The following is a 22,217-nucleotide window of genomic DNA, read 5'->3' on the forward strand; positions in this document are numbered from 1 at the left end:
CATTGGCTAACCGGGCTATCTGCATTGTGTACCACCCACCACCCGCCAACCCCTCTTTTACGCTACTGCTACTCTCTGTTCATCATATATGCATAGTCACTTTAACCATATCTACATGTACATACTACCTCAATCAGCCTGACTAACCGGTGTCTGTATGTAGCCTCGCTACTTCTATAGCCTCGCTACTGTATATAGCCTGTCTTTTTACTGTTGTTTTATTTCTTTACCTACCTATTGTTCACCTAATACCTTTTTTGCACTATTGGTTAGAGCCTGTATGTAATCATTTCACTGTAAGGTTGTTGTATTCGGCGCACGTGACAAATAAACTTTGATTTGATTTGAGCACGCAGATGAGCTTCCCTGAGATGGTTTCTGACAGTTTGTGCAGAAATTCTTCAGTTGTGCAAAGCCACAGTTTCATCAGCTGTCCGGTTGGCTGGTCTCAGATGATCCCACAGGTGAAGAAGCAGGATGTGGATGACCTGTGCTTACTKATGGTCTGCGGTTGTACTGCCACATGTCTAAAACAACGTTGGAGGTGACTTATGGTAGATAACATTCAATTATCTGGCTACAGCTCTGGTGGATGTTCCTGCAGTCAGCATGCCAATTGCACGCTCCCTCAAAACTTTTTAGAGTGGCCTTTTATTGTCCCCAGTGCAAGGTGCACCTGTGTAATGTTCATGTTGTTTAATCAGCTTCTTGATATGCCACACCTGTCAGGTGGATGGATTATCTTGGCAAAGGAGAAATGCTCACTAACAGGGATGTAAACACATTTGTGAACAAGATCTGAGAGAATAAGCTTTTTGTGTGTATGGAACATTCCTGGGATCTTTTTTTTCAGCTCATGAAACATGGGAACAACACTTTATACGTTACATTTATATTTTTATTCAGTGTAGAATGACTAAGAATTCCTCAAGAGATAATAACTTGCATATCAGAGGTTCCAGGTTCAGAAGCATGGGTGAAGGTTACAGCTATGAAATCTTACTAAGAAACACATGTGAATGTTAGGAATTGCCAGGGCTTCCTATAAAGTCTGTCTTTTCTGTGAAAGTGGCATTGTTATCTTGTGAATACAAACTGTGATTCTCTCACTTCTCTCAGGTTTAAATGGTTGAGAGATAAATGTAGTCAAATGCCGCCTCTGCAATAATAACAACCTTGGTCCCCTTTGTAAGTATAAAGCCTTGTTACAATACTTCTTTGTGTTCTCTACAAAATTAAAAGTTTGAGGTTAAATCCAAGTTTCAGGTTTCTGTCTGGGGCTCCTGTACATTCTCCTTTGTTACTTATACCCTATTGAATTACTTCTGATCGATATCACAGATGGATGTTTCTGGAAGTGCATGCAGGTTTTCGCAAAGATATGGTTTTCCAGTTGGCGTCATTCTCAACCAAAATAGATGTAGCACTGACATTACAGCAATATCTAAGCCGATCATAATCCAAAATAGTCTTTACCAACAGAGGTTTAAAAGTTGGATAAAAACACCCATTTGCAGAAAAACATGTTTTAATGTAACTCAGCATAAGATCTACTGTATATATACAGTAATTATGAAAGAGACAAGAACAATCCTACTCTTACCTCTTCCCTGTGGTGTATAAATAGGCAGGATGTCAGAAAAGGTGGTGCGGAGAGAAATGTGATTAAAAAAAAAACATCTGTGAAGCATTTCATGGCTAAACACAGCATGAAATATTAAATATTAAAATGTCCTGGCACCCATGAGTCACCTTTGCTCTCACATAGCGTTCCTCAGAGCGCTGCTCTCCATTGCAGTCCCTTTGGTTCATACAATAAAAGCCCCCCGACAAGTTCAGCCATGTTGTAGCCACCAACTTAAGAGTTGTGCAGTATCTGAGAGGGTCACGTTTAGGACGCATATAAAGTACAGGCGAAGGTCTGCCATCAGAAAACACAGCAGTTGGGAAAGCTGATTCCTTGTGTGAGAGTTATTTTTCTTTAGGCAGTGGCTGCGGAACCGACCTTTCAGGACCTTTCTTCCCGGTCAAACGTCCATGCAGCCTTCCAACCATTTGTTCTCCATCAGTTTCATGGGGATATGCATTTAGATCGTCTTGAGTTATACAGTGTTGATTCAAAATAACCTAAAGTGTTGTTTTGAATGATGTACAGTGAGTGAATTTTAGAGCAGATTCGGTTCAACTGTTACATAGCCTACCTGTGTATTTTGCCTAGCATTGTGCGCTGTTGAATTTTGGCCACATGAGAGAAATATGTGGTGGTGTTTTTGTCTTAGAGCAACGTTATACTATGCTATTATATTCAGTTCTGTTAGTGCCTTCAGAAAGTATTCATCCCCCTTGACTTATTCCATATTTTGTTTTGTTAAAGCCTGAATTCAAAATGGAGTAACATTAGAACTGCCTGGTCTTTCAGCCTATAAGTACCCGCWAGAGAACGTTGAGAACGTTGCCGGGCGTTCCCTTTAGCATCAGATGCATATCAACCTGCAAGGTGCCAAAACATAAGCACCAACGTTTGATAAATAGTGCATCAACAATTGTAAAGCATGAATTGCCTGAATAAATATTTSTGGAAATATATCCATGTAAAAATATAACAACAACAGTTATTTGTTTAGATAGAATCAATGATATGTTTTGTATAATTCTACAAGTCCTAGTGAAAAACGTAGGCCGAAAGCTGAATTTTCGACACTTCAAGCAAATGACACAAACATTCTAAAGGTCTAATAAATACATTTCATACATGCTATTAGAATAATAATAATTTGGCTGTGTTTATAAAGGTCTTAGGGAACATTTATAATAGTAAATAACTATTATTTCAAAGAACATTACAGCATTTTCTGTAGTTTGTTACTAGGCTATAAGTAAAAATGAAAGTTGAAAGTTGAAGTCCATCACAAAGAGGTCTATTATAATTTCATTTTTGGCAGGTCTAAAGAAACATTGTGGAAATAAGAAAATGTTTTTAAAAGAAAACAGAATAGCATACTTAAAGTTTATTATGTTACTAATATTTGCTTAGTACCCAGATTAATGCCGCCGGGTGAGTGGTCATGTGCTGAACGCATGGACAGCACAGATATTCTTGGAAAAGTGACATTTGGAAATAAAGTGCCACCTCTTGATTGTTGAGTTATTAGACAAAGGTAGGTGCCACAGAAGCTGCAGAATATGCTGCTTCTGGTACTATACAGAAACATTTTACCTGCATGTGACTCTGAAGGAGGATTTGATAAAGTGATGCTCCTTTCCCTGCATCTGTCAATTACAACTTTGGTATAGTTCAGGTGTAGTTTCGATGTGCAAGCTGACTGAAATAGTTGTTTCCCGCTCATCAACTTGGATAGAATCAAGGATATGTTTTTTATTATTCTAAAGGCTTACTGCAACATATTCATTTCCCTTACAATAAATATGATTAGTAAAAGAGTTAGTAAATAAAACAGTCCCGTAACAGATTATTTTTACAAAGTAAAACGTAAAAGAGAATGGTATCAACCCACAAGGCGCACAGTGAAATTATTAACATGAGCACTAACACTGATAAATATAGGCATAACTAAAACTCATCATTACACTATTGTTGTTGTACATTAAATCAACCTCTTCATCATTCAGTTAGGCCTAATTTAAATTGTAAGTAACGTGCACAATTATCACCCATTCATTCATTTGTCATTCATTCAGTGGGCTGGCATCGTTTGCTTCCCTTCGCTCATCAACTCGGATAGAGTCAAGGATATGTTTTGCATTATTCTAAAGGAATACTGTAACATGTAAACATGTTTTAGTTTCCCTTACAATACATTCAACTAGTAATGTTATAGTAATTAAAACGGTCCCATAACATCTTCTTTTTACAAAGTAAAACTTAAAAGAGAATGATATCAAAGCACATGGAGCACGGTCAAATTATTTGCTATAAACATGAGTGTCAACACTGATACATAGGCATAACACAAACTCATCAATTATCACCCATTCATCCATTTGTCATTCATTCAGTGAGGAGAGAGAGAGACGCATTAGCACCTGGCTAGGTACCAATGTCCCACATCGCGTCATTTTGGCGGTTTAAGTTGGCAATAAGTGTGGAGAAAGAGGAAAAAGGCTAAATACTTTTCTGATTGTGTTTTCAAAAATCGGACAAATGAGRAATGTAAAATACAAACATTTAGGAAAAGTCAGGGAAGGAGTAGGACGTAGCTTTTGCCATATTTTTTTACATTTACTAAATCAAACATCAGTGGCCGTTTGTGGTTCTAATGTTATTGATTTTTTGTCTCACCCATCTATAGACAATACCCCATAATGACAAAGTGAAAACATGTTTTTAGACATTTTTGCAAATGTATTGAAAATGAAATACAGAAATGTCTCATTTACATAAGTATTCACACCCCTGAGTCAATACTTTGTAGAAGCACCTTCGGCAGCGTCTTTCTGGGTAAGTCTGGGTAAGAGATTGCTTTCCACACCTGGATTGTGCAACATTTGCCCATTATTATTTTCAAAAATCTTCAAGCTCTTTTAAATGTGTTGTTGATCATTGCAGACAACCATTTTCAGGTCTTGCCATAGATTTTCAAGTATATTTAAGTCAAACTCGGCCACTCAGGAACATTCACTGTATTCTTGGTAAGCAACTCCAGTGTGTATTTGGCCTTGTGATTTTGGTTATTATCCTGCTGAAATGTGAATTAATCTCCCAGTGTCTGGTGGAAAGCAGAGTGAACCAGGTTTCCCTCTAAGATTGCCTGTGCTTAGCTCCATTCTGTTTCTTTTTTTATACTGAAAAACGATTACAAGCATACCCATAACATGATGCAGCCARCACCATACTTGAAAATATGGAGAGGGGTACTCAGTAATGTGTTGTATTTGATTTTCCCCAAACATAACATTTTGTATTCAGGACAAACAGTTAATTGATTTTGTCAAATTTTTGCAGTATTACCTTGTTGCAAACAGGATGCATGTTTTGGAATATGTTTTATTCTGTACAGGCTTCCTTCTGTTCTGTCATTTAGGTTAGTATTGTGGAGTAACTACAATGTTGATGATCCATCCTCTGTTTTCTCACATCACAGTCATTAAACTKTGTAATTTTTTTAAAGTCACCATTGACCTCATGGTGAAATCCCTGAGCGGTTTCCTTCCTCTCCGGCAACTGAGTTAGGAAGGATACTATGGTGTTATTTGCATATTGCATCCTGATTGGCCATATACTAATGAGGGCCTGTGGGAATGTAGGGGTTCATGAGGAAAGCATCACACTCTCTCATGTGGCTTGTAATGTGAAGCAACATCAAGTTAGCAATACATTTGCCTTCATAAAGATACATCGTTGGTAGTTATTTTACTCACGTATAGACATGTCTGATTACACGACAAACACCTGTATCTTTGTATTGGCTGGGTGTATTGATACACCATCCAAAGTGTAATTAATAAATTCACCATGCTCAAAGAGATATTCAATGCCTGTGTTTTATTTTACGCATCTACCAATAGGTGTCCTGCTTTGCGAGGCATTGGAAATTTTCTCTGGTCATGCGCAGTAAGTGATCCGGACATGTGCAGAAGGTTTGGGACCTTCAGCGCTCAGAAAAAAASGTCAGAGAAAATGTCGGATCCGCAGCCACTCCGTGTTCTTTATCTTAAAACAAGCACCTTTACAATCTGATAGTGAAGTGTGAAAATATAATAAGGTAGCATTTAAATCAATCTGTAAATCAAGCTTCAATAATAAACAACAATAATATATTCATTATATATTATGAAGAGTAATCATACAGTGTAGCTGACATTCTCATCAATGATCTGTTAATTACAGTTGGAAAAAACAATTTGTTCTGGGTTTACAGACTGAACAATTGTTTTAATCTGCATGCCACTGCTAATTAGGGAACATCTAATATTTTCAAATAAAATGCACTGGCTATTATTTTAGAAATGTTTCCTGTAATTAGTGTCAGGGCTAAATTCAAAAGGTTAATGAATAACAGATAATACATTGTTTTCTTAGCAAAATGTTCCATTTCCAAACAGGARAATAAACAATCCTTGGTGACTCTTGAGCAAGAAATAGCTATTGCCAAATTATGTCTAGTCCAGCAGTTATCAGTTGTTTTATGATTGCATACTATTGTCTGTTGTAGCGTTGGTCCCTTTCTAAATGCAAGATCCTGTCATCGTGAGTTTATCATGTTCAGTTTTAATTCAATGTTAAATGAGTGTGTCTACATGATCTGTACCTCAAAACCCGACAAAGGGCAGTGGTGCTAATTGTTTTTGGAAACTGAGCGTAAGGGAAATTGATTTCACTGTAAATTATAACAAAAGTCCAGGTATCGACAGCTGATTTAGCAAGCCCTTGCTCTGAAACTGGGGCACGGTTATCCAACTTGCTGTGCCCCCAAATCAATATCTATCAACGATCTGAAATGAAACCTAGATTAAATCCCAATTAATCTAAGGGAGTCACGTTTGGCGAGTTCCAGTTAATTACATCATCCTGGCAAAGGTTTTTCTTCTATTTATATATCATACCTCCCCACCGGTTAAGTCAAAACGATCACAGCCACGAGTTTGAAATATTGCATCTGTAAATTCAACACTAAAGTCTGACTACCATGCAAAGACAGTGATATCAATCAGCCCTGTAAGTCTAGATGACAACTTGACTAAACTCTAATCGCAAACCCCAAGWGAACTATGGAAAATGGGCTTAATCTGACTGAAGAAAAAGTGCAGTACCTTGAACAATGAGATGCACTTTGGACGATTTGGGTTTGTTGCTCATGAGGATGGAGCACACGTAGGGCCCCTCGTCGTGTACATTCACGTTCTGGATCTTTATGCTGTACTCTGTCACGGGTGTGTTGTCCATTCGGACAACGCGAGGGTCCAGAGACCACTTGTCAGTGCCCGCATAAAGAATGGTGGTGCGATTGAGCCAAGCCACCCGCGATACCTTGCTGTCCACAGTACATCTGTGAGATAAAGAGAGAAAACAGAGAGAGAAGAGGATGAGTGTTAAGCATTCCAGCATATTTTTACAGTGGTCCATGGTGTTAATTCTATTGTAAAGCACGAGTGATACTCATTGACTGATATGTCTGACTGATAATATTGTGTGAGGATGTGGCTTTTGTATGACGTTTTTGATAAAGTAAGACCTTGGGCACTCTTATACAATATAATGTTCTTCACCACTGTGGCTGGGGACCCACATGATGGGCATGCTTTTGTTTCAGACCAATACTATGCCCTTGAGTATTTGAATCAAGTCACCAGGATCTTGATAAAATAACTGACTTCATAGAGAGGATAGCTCTCAGTGAGGCTATACATCCACAATAGACTTTTATCTCTGGAGAGTGGCACACCAATACAAGTAATGTACACGGTTGAAGATTGTTCCTCTGTTAATCTGGGATGGAATACTCATTGACAGTAGATGCATCTTGCATGATAACATATTCCTTGAGGTTTTGCATTGAAGGGGGATGGCAGAAGTGTGTTCAACAAGTTTCCTTTAATATAGCTTCTCATAACCTCTAATTATGGCAGAGGTAAGTGTGTAAGAGTGTTGAATTGAGAAGTTCAAAACCCACTTAACAGACCTCCCACAAAGTTCCACTCCAGAACCTCTTCACCGCTATTTCCTAGGAGTCTGGGGGGTAACACTTTACATTAAGTTGCCCCTATAACTATGCAACTATCACAGTAATAACCGTGTTAATAATCTAGTAGTTACATAATAGGGTTGATGTGGAATCAGTTCACACAATTGGAACAAGGACTGTGTAATTACACATTCACTTACTGAAGGTTATTCCACCTGTGTAACTACTGATGTTATTACACATTGTCTTGTTCCACTGTGTAACTAATGTTTTGTAATGACACGTTTGAAAGTCACCTGTGAGTTACCATGTTAATAACTCAAACCAAAATATGACCTTGTTACATGTAACTACTGTACAAGGTACCACTACCATTGAATCCACATGTAATAACAGGGTTGATAAATAGACTAGGACCTGGTGAAAACAATTGTAACCAGGCACATCCTGTCATTAACTACCAGTCATTTTAAATGTGTTTATTTCTGTGTTATGAACTGGTTCAAAGGCTATACAGAATCAAGTGTAATGTAAGAACGATGAAGTTACATAGGATATACATAGGATATAATTATCATGTACAGTACCAGTCAAAAGTTTGGACACACCTACTTATTCAAGGGTTTTTCTTTATTTGTACTATTATCTATATTGTAGAATAATAGTGAATACATCAAAACTATGACATAACACATATGGAATCATGTAGTAACCAAAGAAGTGTTAAACAAATCAAAATATATTATATATTTGAGATTCTTCAAAGTAGCCACCTTTTGCCTTGATGACAGCTTTGCACACTCTTGGCATTCTCTTAACCAGCTTCACCTGGAATGCTTTTCCAACAGTCTTGAAGGAGTTCACACAAATGCTGAGCACTTGTTGGCTACTTTTCCTTCACTCTGCGGTCCAACTCATCCCAAACCATCTCAGTTGGGTTGAGTTCAGGTGATTGTGGAGGCCAGGTCATCTGATGCAGCACTCCACTGTTAGTCCAGACAAGCCCTGGACTAACAATTGAGTAAAACAAGATTATGTTTTGGGATCTGATGGGGTTGAACTAAGCTCATGCGGTATTTATAAGTAACATTCTTCAAGAATCAATGAGTATGTATCATTTAGAAATGTATATCCCAGTCGCAGATTGTCATTTTCAGTGAGTTTATACCCTATATTTTAACTATACTTGCGCATGTGTCCATTGATTGGTGGTAAATGTTTGCTCATAAATTCATTTTATTCACACTTAACACCAAATTACATACATGAGGCTTAATTAGAAGTGATTCATGCATTCTATGGAAATAAAACATATGCTTAGCATTTTACAAACAAATTCTGTCATAATTACCATGGTACATTGCTTTAAATGTCAGCACATGTGCAAATTTCCCATTTACACTGGGAACCTACGCCAAGTCCGATTTGTATATCCTTGGTATTCTCCGGTTACCAGACCCTGTGGAAAAGCCCAGTCGAACCATGTATTTGAAAAAGAGAGAAGCCTAACAAACAAACAACGTGATTTAAATTCAGGACAGATTTTTGGATCATAACCTCCATGCCTAACCTTCAATGAACTTCAGTGGAGGAATATCATAACGCTCATAATTCCATTTCCACTTCCACTGCATACTAAACAGGGACAGAGGAGAGCAAGAAAGGGAAGGGTGGGAGTACAGCTACAGTGGTGTATCTGACAGTATTTGCAGACAGATATCAAAACTATTGGAGAACTGTACTTCTGTACAAACGTGCAATGCAAATCTAAGGCTAAAGGTTAATGTATGTGATTGAAGTATTACCTAAGGAAAAGCAAAATAACAATATTCAGCAGTATAACAAAAGTTAATTCTATTGACAAAAGGCCAACAACCTTTGCTCTGTCCAGAAATGCAGCCTTATAGGATTGTTTTAGTGCAGTGAGTCTTCGTTCACTTTGCAATCTCTCATCATATCATATTTGTTCTGAAAAATTGGTTATGCATTTTATCTGACAGGATAAATAACTGACTATGGATTCCCATTATGATCTGTAGATTGTAGACCATCAGCAATCCCCACTAGATTCATTAGTCAACTGCCATTCTGTTGGTATGCAGTTACTAAGTCGTCTTTGTTGTAATCAATGTTCAAGTTTATTTCATGAAGTTAAAGAAGTCCGAGTAGACGGGCAGAGACAACAGTACCATCCTCCCGTTTCTCTTAAACTAGTTACTACTACCCTTGCTGTAAAAGTTTGTTCCATGTTGCAGTTAATGAAACTGGCAGTAAGTGTTAATTAAGCTGAATATGTACAGAGCAGAGATCTCCAAAGTTGGTCCTGGTGAGCTACTGAGTATACAGGCCTTCAGTCAGAACCACGATTAGTTTCATTAGAATAGAACATTTCCTCTTCTTGTAATTGAAATACTAATGTATAGCCACTCAAGTCATTCAATTTTTTGACTGAGAGACTTCACATTTATTGTTAATCTAAACAACGTCACAATTCATTTTCAAATCAGTTACATCACTACGTGACCACTTTAAACATGAAATTAAATGTTGAGTTTGCGCATACCCAAAACAATCAGCTATACTGTAGATCTGAGAAGAAAAAAAAATTGGTCGTTTGCACGACTTCATTGATTGTTTTGTCTAATTAGGCCTAATTTGTTATGCAGCAACAGTGACCGTTGCTGCAGCCATTAATTCAATGATTATATCCATTGATATGATTATTCATTAAAAGCTATTTGATAGGTCTGCTTTTGAATGCATGTACGTGGGCCAAGAAGATCTCACAGTTTTACCAATTTCACTTCAGATTCTGATGTTTATCCACATTTGTCCAAATGGACAATTTTCAAGTTGATCCAAATGTCACATTCCAAAGTGTTTTTGACACCCTGGGTTGCTCCTCCTGCTCAGCATCATCCTTCCGAGGGTCGCAGGGTTACTCTTCCTGCTCAGCATAGTCCTACCGAGGGTCGCGTGCTCGATCCCAGTGGTAGTGATACCCTATCCCAAACCTTAACTCTTAACTAAGGCATTCGGAATTAATAAAGGATGACACTGAGCAGGGGGGAGAAGTAACCCAGGGTGTCAAAAACCCTTTCACATTTTACGTTTGGAGCAACTTCGAAATTTGACGTTTTAATACTACGTATTAATTGGGGAATGGACTCCACAAGGAGTCGAATGCATTCCACAGGGATGCATTCCACAATTCCACAATGCTTCCCACAGTTGTGTCATGTTGGCTGGATGTCCTTTGGGTGGTGGATCTTTCTTGATACACGCAGGAAACTGTTGAGCATGAAAAACCCAGCAGCGTTGCAGTTCTTGACACAAACTGGTGCGCCTGGCACCTACTACCTCGTTCAAAGGCACTAAAATCTTTTGTCTTGCACATTCACCTTCACCGCACACAAACAATCCATGTCTCAAGGCTTAAAAATATCCTCTTCATCTACAATGATTGAAGTGGATTTAACAAGTGACATCAATAAGGGATCATAGATGGATTCACCTAGATTCACCTGGAAAGACCAGGTATTCTTAATATTTTGTATACTCAGTGCAAACTGCTCTTCCTTCAAAAAGCAAGGCATGAAATTATGATACATTATTTATTGGGTGTTCAGCAGTGTTGGATGTGTACACATTCTCACTGCATCTTACTGTAATATCACAATTAATGATAGGGAAAATATGATAGCTGTCAGAGCCGCTTGTAACCCTGTGTCATGGCTTTTGCTTCGCAGTACAATGGTGGGTGTCAACGTGAACCGCTGACAGCAAAAACTGTCAGATTCACTGTGTTCTCTGTGTTCACCCCATTCAATCAGCATTCCAAGAGAGGATTAAATGGGTGTTAACAGAGTAAAACATGGAGATGTGAAGAGTGTACAGAATGTTTGAAATGCAACGAATGACCCAAGGTTGGAAGTATTATATGGGCATTGAACATTGTTTATTTTTTTACAAATCAGATCTTGTGACTCCAGTATAGTTCAAATAGTACAATGCCTACACAAATTGTGTTTCTGATAAACTACAGTAAGAAGGCAAAATAAGGATTCTGCAGCAATACAGACAAAAGCCCTCTTTAAGAATTAGAAACAGTTTGACAACAACACAGCAAGTGAGTACATTTTATTCACAGGACATTCTATAAAGAAGCATCTAATTAACCATGAGTGCTAATGTGCAGCAGAAGTGTAGGCAAGGGGATTGGAACCAATGACAACTACAAGATTAAACAGCTCTCAGATCTCAGACACTCTGACGTCGCTTGGCAATGACTACATTCACAAACAAAAGAGTCATTCCATTTGATTTCAATCACTTTTTGACCGCAGCCCTTTTGATTTGAACAAAATTTTCTATACATATTTCCCAACGGTAGAAGTGGTCAGAAAGTTACTTTTTTAAAACCTAATTTCCCAAACATTCCGGAGATAGAGGTGCTCAAAGTTCACCCATTTTGCATACCCCATGATACCATGAGACATCCACGCCTTCATCACCCACAAAGATTAACATTTGAGTTTGATATAATTTAAAAGCTTACAAACAAACTATACAGAACTAAAATASAAACACAACATGCAACAATTTCAACGATTTTAATTAGTTAGTTCATATAAGGAAATGTATGTAAGTTTTATAAATTATATACATTTATATAATTTATATAAGTAAATCAGTCAATTGAAATGCATTCATTAGACCATAATCTATGGATTTCACATGACTGGGCAGGGGGGCAGCCATGGGTGAGCCTGGGAGGGCACAGGGCCACCCACTTGGGAGGAAGGCCCACCCACTGGCGAGTCAGGCAAAGCCAATCAGAATGAGTTTTTCCCCACAAAAGGGCTTTATTATTATTACTTTATTTATAAATTCTCTGGCAACAGAGAATTGCATGCTTCCTCAAAACGTGAAACATCTGTGTCATTGTGTTGTGTGGCAAAAATGCACATTTTAGAGTGGTCTTTTATTGTCCCAGCACAAGGTGTACCTGTGTAATGGTCATGCTGTTTAATCAGCTTCTTGATATGCCACACGTGTCAGGTGGATGGATTATCTTGGTAATGGAGAAGTGCTCGCTAACAGGAAAATAACAAATTTCTTCACAACATTTGTGTCACGTTCCTGACCTTATTTCCTTTGTTTTGTCTTTATTTAGTTGGTCAGGACGTGAGCTGGGTGGGTATAGTCTATGTTCTATGTTTCTAGGTTAGGTTTGTCTTATTGGCCTGATATGGTTCTCAATCAGAGGCAGGTGTTTTACGTTGTCTCTGATTGGGAACCATATTTAGGTTGCCTGTTTTCACTATTGGTTTGTGGGTGATTGTTCCTGTTTGTGCGTTCATGTGTTCTATGTTCACTAGTTCAGGACTGTAGCTTCATTGGTTTTCGTCTGTTTATTGTTTTTGTTCGTATTGAAAAAGTATTCCAATAAATATGGAAATGTACCACGCTGCGCTTTGGTCCTCCTCTCTTTCCACCGACGAAAGTCGTTACAATTTGAGAGAAATAAGCTTTTTGTCATATGGAAAATGTCTGGGCTCTTTAATTTCAGCTCATGAAACCAACACTTTACATGTTGTGTTAATATATATTTTAAATAAAACTTGTAATTTTAGAACCTTTAATGTCAATTATCTTAAAACGTGTAAACTCCGATTTATTTTTCATTTTCACATATGTTGTAGCTCAGACCCTAATTTACATGATCTGGGGTGTTTGTGTAGTGCCCGCTATCGTTTGAGACACAGCATGGTCTTGAATACAGGGTGGTTGTCATTTCAATCATAGAGATTCATAGAATGGACCTATCCCTTCAGATCTCTGCAATTTAGCTGGTTCACCATTTAAATTTTAATTGAATTTAAATTGTAACTTTCAATTACTACCACAAAGATGGCCACTGGTCCACCCACGTTGAATGTCAACTTAAAATGGGAATGTCTATTCTATTATCTATATTTACTATATGATTGCAACAGATTTCCTATGGAAGGCTGACATAATAAAAAATATTCCCATTCAAGTCAAAATTCCCCGATGTGTGGACCTCCAACCATCTTTGTGGTACCATTTAAAAGTTGACATGTCAATTTTATTCCCATTTTAGTACATTTATCAGCTCCAGAATGACACCAACCCTGTATTCCAACGCATGTTGTGTCTCAACCGATGGCGGGCACAACATAAAATATCAGTTTCGCGTTTTAGATAATTGACGTTAAACAGATATATAACACATTATAACGTTTGTCATAAGCCGTCATAAGTAGGTTTCAATAGTTTTCAGTCACATCATGACATGTTATAAAACCGGTTATAATGACTGTTAAAAATGACTGTTCATCCTGTTGTCATATGCTCCAATGTCAACTGTTAATAACAACTGCTATCATATAGCCTGCATGACAACTTATGTCATATGTTAGTACATGCAGTCTACATACAGATGTTATAACAGGGTGTTATGTAATTTACTAACCTCTGTGTCACATTAATACATTGAATGAAATGATGGGTGTCATAACCATGTCATATGCCCTCATAGAGTGTGTATTGACACCTTAAGTATAGTTACATTAATTCATGTGTTCATACCACAGGATGAGTTGTGAGTATCACATAACTTTACCATTCAAATTATCTATTTTTTTAAGGACACAATATAATACCAGCAACTTGACAAGAAAACACAGTAACACTATTTTAAGGTACACCTATTAGCCACTACTTAGTAGTGTGTATATACGTAGCTAATAAGTATTTATTCTATGTTATTAGTCATGTATTAGGCCTTAATTAAGTATTGTCTTATAAAAACATTATACTGTAAGTCAATTTACTGGTCAATCATTAATAACATCATTGTTAGCCATAAAAAATACGTATTAATTGTTAATTCATTCAAGATACACAAGAAACGGGACTAATACGGACATAGTACCTTAAAATGTGTTCCTTATTCTGAAGTGTGACCAAATTTTGACTTGCATAAAACATGTCCAGCAATGATGTCATTGGACAGAAAGGGGCACACCTTCCCACATATTTGTCATACAGCCAACATTCAAGTCAAAATTTGATGTAAACATGACTAAACTTCCTTAAACTTCCATATACTGTATATGAATGCTGGCTGTATGGCGTATATTATGTAACATGAAACATAAAGGGTCACACCTCCCCACACTCAGGAGCAAAAGCATACAATGCTTGCATGAAACTGAAAATGTTTGTCATTTTATGAAATAAGAAATGTATTCATATATATGCCATATAGCCAACAATCAAGTACACATTTGACATGAACAATTAGCATCTAAACTTCCATAGTGTGTCTTCAAATCAGAATGACCATAATATTATTAATAATCGTGACAAGTATATCTATGGACGTTTCGTGGCTAATTGTTGACGTCACATTTTCATTTGCGCTGGGATTCATTCTGATTGCGTATTGAAGCATGATTGACTTTTACAGGTAATTTATTGCTAGCTGTTCTGGCCTCCTGAGTGGCGCAGCGATCTAAGGCACTGCATTGCAGTGCTGAAGTGTCACTACAGCCTCGGGTTTGATGCCAGGCTGTGTTACAGCCATCCGTGACCGGGAGACCTATGAGGCGACACACAATTGGCCCAGCATCGTTAGGGGAGGGTTTGGCCGGCCGGGATTTCCTTGTCTCATTGTGCTCTAGCGACTCCTTGTGGTGGGCTGGGTGCCTGCAAGCTGACTTCGGTCGTCAGTTGGACAATGTTTCCTCCGACACATTTGGTGCGGCTGGCTTCCGGGTTAAGTGAGCAGTGTGTCAAGAAGTCATGCAGCTTGGCAGGGTCGTGTTTCGGAGGACGCATGGCTCTCAACCTTCTCTTCTCCCGAGTCTGTAGGGGAGTTGCAGCGATGAGACAAGACTGTAACTGTAACTTCTAAAAATAATAACAATAATAATAATGCTAGCTGTTTCTGTAGACTTCCAGTCATTGCTCAAATGCTAGTTATTAATGCTAACATCCTTCATATTGGACACCAGGGGTTGGAAGCGGTTCAGGGAACAGAACCAAAAAACGAAAAAGAACACGAAACCTATCCATCCGGAAAACAGAACCATTATTTTAAAAGCATGGGAACCGGCTAATAACATTATTTTACATCCCAGGCAAAAGAATGCAACAAAGCGCTTATGTAAAGCCCTCACTCTGTCACTCAGAAACGTATTCCAGTGTCTGCCTGCAAGCTGAAAATCTTTGCCAGTGTGTCTGCGTGTTTAGGCTACCTGCCCCTCCCTACTGACATTACAACTGTGATTCAGAAGATCGAGAGAGAGATTTTTAATTAGCTAGAGAAGAATGGATTACATTTTCCAATGCCAGTTAAGGATACTATAAGCCTAGTTATCAGGTTTCTCTAGCTCAAAGGACATTCAAAGTTCCTCCATAGAACCTGCTCCTCCTAGGTATAATTCTGTGGAGCTAATTTAGATAATGCACGTTATAACAAGATGCCCAGCACTTCAAGCATTCTCCTCAACCCTCTCTTGCTCTCTCCCCAACCGCATCTTGCGCCTTTGGTTACACTTGTCTTTCCATCACGCATGTAAACAACTAGCTTGCCTACTCTATTGTAATATAATGAGCTAAATGTAAAAAAAACAGGTTAAAAGGAACGGAATAAATATTTTCTGGTTCTGGTTACTTTTTCTGGTTGGAACAGGTTCAGGACTTTATTTTGCTGGTCAGAACAGTGGAATGGAACAAAAAACATGTGTGGTTGTGTTCAGAATGAAACGATGATATCATCTGACTCTGGGGAAGTAATTAAAGGGCTTCATTGCCAAAATCTCCAACTATCCCTTTAAAAAGTGCATCGTCAACATTGTGCGATCAGATTGAATCCCAACCTCGAATGTGTTGGCTATATGACAGGTAAATTAATCCATTTCTTATCTAATGAAACTACACAAATCCTCAGTWCCAGGCAAACAATATATGCTGTTGCTCACACCAATCTCGACAAACCATTTATGTATGGGCCTCGCTTTGTGCATGAGGGTATTATCATGCTGAAATAGGAAAGCGCAGAAACAGAAAAGTTGGAAGCACTGAATCGTCTAGAATGTCATTGTATGCTGTAGCGTCAAGATTTCCCTTCACTGGAACTAAGGACCATTATTCCTCTTCCACCAAACTTTACAGTTGGCATTATGGTAGCAATCTCCTGCTATCCGCCAATCCCAGATTTGTACGTCAGACTGCCAGATGGTGAAAGGTGATTCATCACACCAGAGAACGCATTTCCACTGCTCCAGAGTTCAATGGCGGCGAGCTTTACACCACTCCAGCTTGGCCATGGAAACCCATTCCATGAAGCTCCAGACGAACAGTTCTTGTGCTGATGTTGCTTCAAGAGGTAGTTTTGAACTCGGTAGTGAGTGTTGCAACCGAGGACAATATTTACACACTACCTGCTTCAGCACTCGACGGTCCCGTTCTGTCAGCTTGTGTGGCCTACCACTTTACGGCTGTGCCGTTTTTGCTCCTAGATGTTTCCACTTCACAATGAAAGCACTTACAGTTGACCGGGACAGCTCTAGCAAGGCAGACATTTCACAAACTGACTTTTTGGAAAGGTGGCATTGTATTACGGTGCCACGTTGAAAGTCAATGAGCTCTACAGTAAGGGCATTCTAGTGCCAATGTTTGTCTATGGAGATTGCGTGGCTGTATGCTCGATTTTATACACCTGTCAGCAATGGGTGTGGCTGAAATAGCCGAATCCAGTCATTTGAAGGGGTGTCCTCATACTTTGTATATACAGTCGTGGCCAAAAGTTTTGAGAATGACACAAATATTAATTTCCAAAACGTTTACTGCTTCAGTGTCTTTAGAAGTTTTTGTCAGATGTTACTATGGAATACTGAAGTATAATTACAAGCATTTCATAAGTGTCAAAGGCTTTTATTGACAATTACATGAAGTTGATGCAAAGAGTCAATATTTGCAGTGTTGACCCTTCTTTTTCAAGACCTCTGCAATCCGCCCTGGCATGCTGTCAATTAACTTCTGGGCCACATCCTGACTGATGGCAGCCCATTCTTGCATAATCAATGCTTGGAGTTTGTCAGAATTGTGGGTTTTGTTTGTCCACCCACCTCTTGAGGATTGACCACAAGTTCTCAATGGGATAAGGTCTGGGGAGTTTCCTGGCCATGGACCCAAAATATTGATGTTTTGTTCCCCGAGCCACTTAGTTATCACTTTTGCCTTATGGCAAGGTGCTCCATCATGCTGGAAAATACATTGTTCGTCACCAAACTGTTCCTGGATGGTTGGGAGAAGTTGCTCTCGGAGGATGTGTTGTACCATTCTTTATTCATGTCTGTGTTCTTAGGCAAAATTGTGAGTGAGCCCACTCCCTTAGCTGAGAAGCAACCCCACACATGAATGGTCTCAGGATGCTTTACTGTCGGCATGATACAAGACTGATGGAAGCGCTCACCTTGTCTTCTCCGGACAAGCTTTTTTCCGGATGCCCCAAACAACCAGAAAGGGGATTAATCAGAGAAAATAACTTTACCCCAGTCCTCAAATGTCCAATCCCTGTACCTTTTGCAGAATAGCAATCTGTCCCTAAAGTTTTTCCTGGAGAGAAGTGGCTTCCTTGCTGCCCTTCTTGACACCAGACCATCCTCCAAAAGTCTTCGCTTCACTGTGCGTGCAGATGCACTCACACCTGCCTATTGCCATTCCTGAGCAAGCTCTGTACTGGTGGTGCCCCGATCCCGCAGCTGAATCTTCACAACAATTGAACGCTCTCCTTTGAAGATCTTGATGATCCGATAAATGGTTGATTTAGGTGCAATCTTATTGGCAGCAATATCCTTGCCTGTGAAGCCCTTTTTGTGCAATGCAATGATGATGGCATGTGTTTCCTTGCAGGTAACCATGTTGACAGAGGAATATCAATGATTCCAAGCACCACCCTCCTTTTGAAGCTTCCAGTCTGTTAATCGAACTCAATCAGCATGACAGAGTGATCTCCAGCCCTGTCCTCGTCAACACTCACACCTGTGTTAACGAGAGAATCACTGACATGATGTCAGCTGGTCCTTTTGTGTCAGGGCTGAAATGCAGTGGAAATGTTTTTTGGGGATTCAGTTCTTTTGCATGACAAAGAGGGACTATGCAATTAATTGCAATTCCTCGTCATAACATTCTGGAGTATATGCAAATTGCCATCATACAAACTCAGGCAGCAGACTTTGTGAAAATTCATTTTTGTGTCATTCTCAAAACRTTTGTCCATGACTGTACAGTTGAAGTCGTAAGTTTACATACACCTTAGCTAAATACATTTAATCTAAATTTTTCACAATTCTTGACATTTAATCCTAGTAGAAATCCCTGTCTTAGGTCAGTTAGGATAACCACTTTATTTTAACTATGTGAAATGTCAGAATAATATTAGAGAGAATGATTTATTTCAACTTTTATTTCTTTCATCACATTCCCAGTGGGTCAGAAGTTTACATACACTCAATTCGTATTTGGTAGCATTGCCTTTAAATTGTTTAACTTGGGTCAAACGTTTCAGGTAGCCTTCCACTAGCTTCCCACAATAAGTTGGGTGAATTTTGGCCCATTCCTCCTGACAGAGCTGGTGTAACTGAGTCAGGTTTATAGGCCTCCTTGCTCGCACACACTTTTTCAGTTCTGACCACACATTTTCTATAAGATTGAGGTCAGGGCTTTGTGATGGCCACTCCAATACCTTGACTTTGTTGTCTTCAAGCCATTTTGCTACAACTTTGGAAGTATGCTTGGAGTCATTGTCCATTTGGAAGACCCATTTGCGACCAAGCTTTAACTTCCTGACTGATGTCTTGAGATGTTTCTTTAATATATCCACATAATTTTCCTTCCTCATGTTACCATCTATTTTGTGAAGTGCACTAGTCCAATCATGCCAATTAGCCTATCAGAAGCTTCCAAAGCCATGACATCGTTTTCTGGAATTTTCGAAGCTGTTTCAAGGCACAGTCAACTCAGTGTATGTACACTTCTGACCCACTGGAATTGTGATACTGTGAATTATAAGTGAAATAATCTGTCTGTAAACAATTTTTGGAATAATTACTTGTGTCATGCACAAAGTAGATGTCCTAACTGACTTGCCAAAACTATAGTTTGTTAACAAGAAATTTGTGGAGTGGTTGAAAAACGAGTTTTAATGACTCCAACCTAAGTGTATGTAAACTTCCGACTTCAACTGTATAATGTAACTAGCGCTAGCACACTGCTAGGTAGGTAGCTAGCACTAGCAGTTGCCAGCTAGATAGCTAGCTAGCCATCAGTGGGCCAACAAAATGTTGCATTTGCAACATCAACTACCTCATTTTATCTACCTCATTTTATCACAATTTATTTCATAATATAGCTGTCATTGTTACTGTAGCCTGCACATCTTTTTCACAGCTGTCACAAATCCTGTTGTGCCCCAGCAACGTTGATTTTGTTGTACATTTTGTTTCAAAATTTGCCCATGTTTCTTGGAGATCATTTGAATAGTAAAGTTTTGTGATACTCTCAACGCATCCTCGTGTGGTATAAGCACATTCATAACTGTTTATAACACCTCAAATTATTGTCACTTTACTTAAGGTGGCTGTGAAAACTATATTAGGGCATATGACATGGTTATGACGCCCATCATTCCATTCTATGTAATAGTGTAACATAAAGGTTGGTAAATTACAAAACACCATGTTATAACATCTAATATGTAGACTCCTATGCTGCATGTAATAACATAAGTTGTCATGTAGACTGTGTAATAGTAGTTGTTATTAATAGTTTACAGAGCATATGACAACAGGATGAACAGTCATTTTTAACACCCATTATAACCGGTTTTATAACATCTCATGCCGTGACTCATAATTATTTTAAACTACTTACAATAGATCATGACACATGTTATGTGTTATATAGATGTTATAAAGGCTTTATGAATGCATGCATAACTACATTAAAGTGTAAATAGTTTATAAAATAGTTTGACAACCCTGTTTGTAAGCTTTTAAATGGCATCATACTCAACTGTTAATCTTTTCCAATGATGAACACTTGGATGTCTCATGGTGTGGTTGGGTATGCAAAATGGGTCAACTTTGAGCACCTCTATCTTCTGAATGTTGTGGCATTCGGGTCATTTTCTGACCACTTCTACCATGGTCAAATATGTATGGTAAGTTTTGTTCAAATCAAAAGGGGTGCGGTCAAAAAAGTGATTGAATTCAAATGGAATGACACAAAAATATGTTTCCTCCTTTTTCCCCCTCCACTTCCTTCAGCTCACACCCCCTCGTTTCCAAAATAACTACGTCATTTTGGGAATGTGTTTCGACTGCTGCAGTGAAGACAGTCATGTCTGTAAGCCATCCAGTGTTGCTGCCTCGCCATCCTTCCCTAATGATTATAGTATGAGCTCTTACACCATAAATCCATTTAACTGGAGCGGACATCCAGCAGGTTTTTTCTGGGCCTATCAATTCTGGCCGCCATCAAATATATGGTGGTGCACTCGAGCATACCTTCATGTGTGCCTCGATGATAAGTGTTACTTATGATGTGGCCTCAATTCTTCATTTAGGAATCTGGGTTGAGACATATACAGAGTTTACCCACCGCCATAGAAGCCCAACCAGACAAACACTGTTGATTAAGCGGCCCACAAAATCATCCGTTCTGGAAGGTCATTGAAAGGCGATAAATACTAGGGAATAACGAGTTGATAAAATGTTTGGGAGTGATGTCTGTGCTTCAAGGGTGTTTGCAGAGACCAGACGGCCCATTTTCCGCAACAAGCAACATTCTCATTATTGACTGATACTTTTGCCTTGGCCTCTAATGGTGAGGCCACATTGACATCATACACCCTGGGCTAACGAAGTGTCAGACACTCGAGTGGAGGGACATTCAATAGAAGGATTACTAGAATTCCACTCAAGATTCCTTATTACCATTCAACAGACAGATGCCTTATTTACAGTATATAAAAATCATCCTTAATTCTTCCCTTCATCTAATATTCATATAGGTTATATTAGACAACATACAGTATTTAGTTTGATTAATAGGTTATGCATTAAACAGCAAAACCCAGTAAGTTATGCAGGAGAGAACATTTCACTTCAACTGAGCAATGCACAATGGGATTCCCCTCATGGTTTAGTGCGTTGAATGAAATATAATAACATATTCATGTACTTTGTTCCTCCTTGGGAGAACTGCATAGAGAGAAATATTTAGAAATATTGAGAATTAACATTCTATGAACCAGGATATTTAAATGTACAGTTTTTTGGCAGGCCAACTTATTGATTCAACATAATTAAATTGCCTAAATTGCCACCCTTAAGCATTAGCCAATTCAGTATGTGGTCTTGAGTTGCCAGCTACAATAGTAGAAGCAATTGTTTAAAAAAAGTATATCATACTTTGCATTTACAAGCAAATACTATTCAAATTGGATGTGTGCTGCAATCACCTAAATCTTTAGAT

General features: G+C 38.6%; 1 protein-coding gene across 2 annotated transcripts in view; it reads right to left on the minus strand.

Annotated features, from left to right (window-relative positions):
* Nucleotides 1-22,217, minus strand: part of LOC111981913 (opioid-binding protein/cell adhesion molecule homolog) — a 380,076-nt gene that overhangs the window by 113,078 nt on the left and 244,781 nt on the right. For both annotated transcript variants that reach the window (XM_024013402.2, XM_024013401.2), the window contains one exon: nt 6,772-7,007. In XM_024013402.2, the coding sequence (XP_023869170.1) occupies nt 6,772-7,007 (236 nt within the window). The remainder of the gene's footprint in view (nt 1-6,771; nt 7,008-22,217) is intronic.

The sequence above is a fragment of the Salvelinus sp. IW2-2015 genome, linkage group LG20 (genome assembly GCF_002910315.2).
Source record: "Salvelinus sp. IW2-2015 linkage group LG20, ASM291031v2, whole genome shotgun sequence".
Taxonomy (NCBI): domain Eukaryota; kingdom Metazoa; phylum Chordata; class Actinopteri; order Salmoniformes; family Salmonidae; genus Salvelinus; species Salvelinus sp. IW2-2015.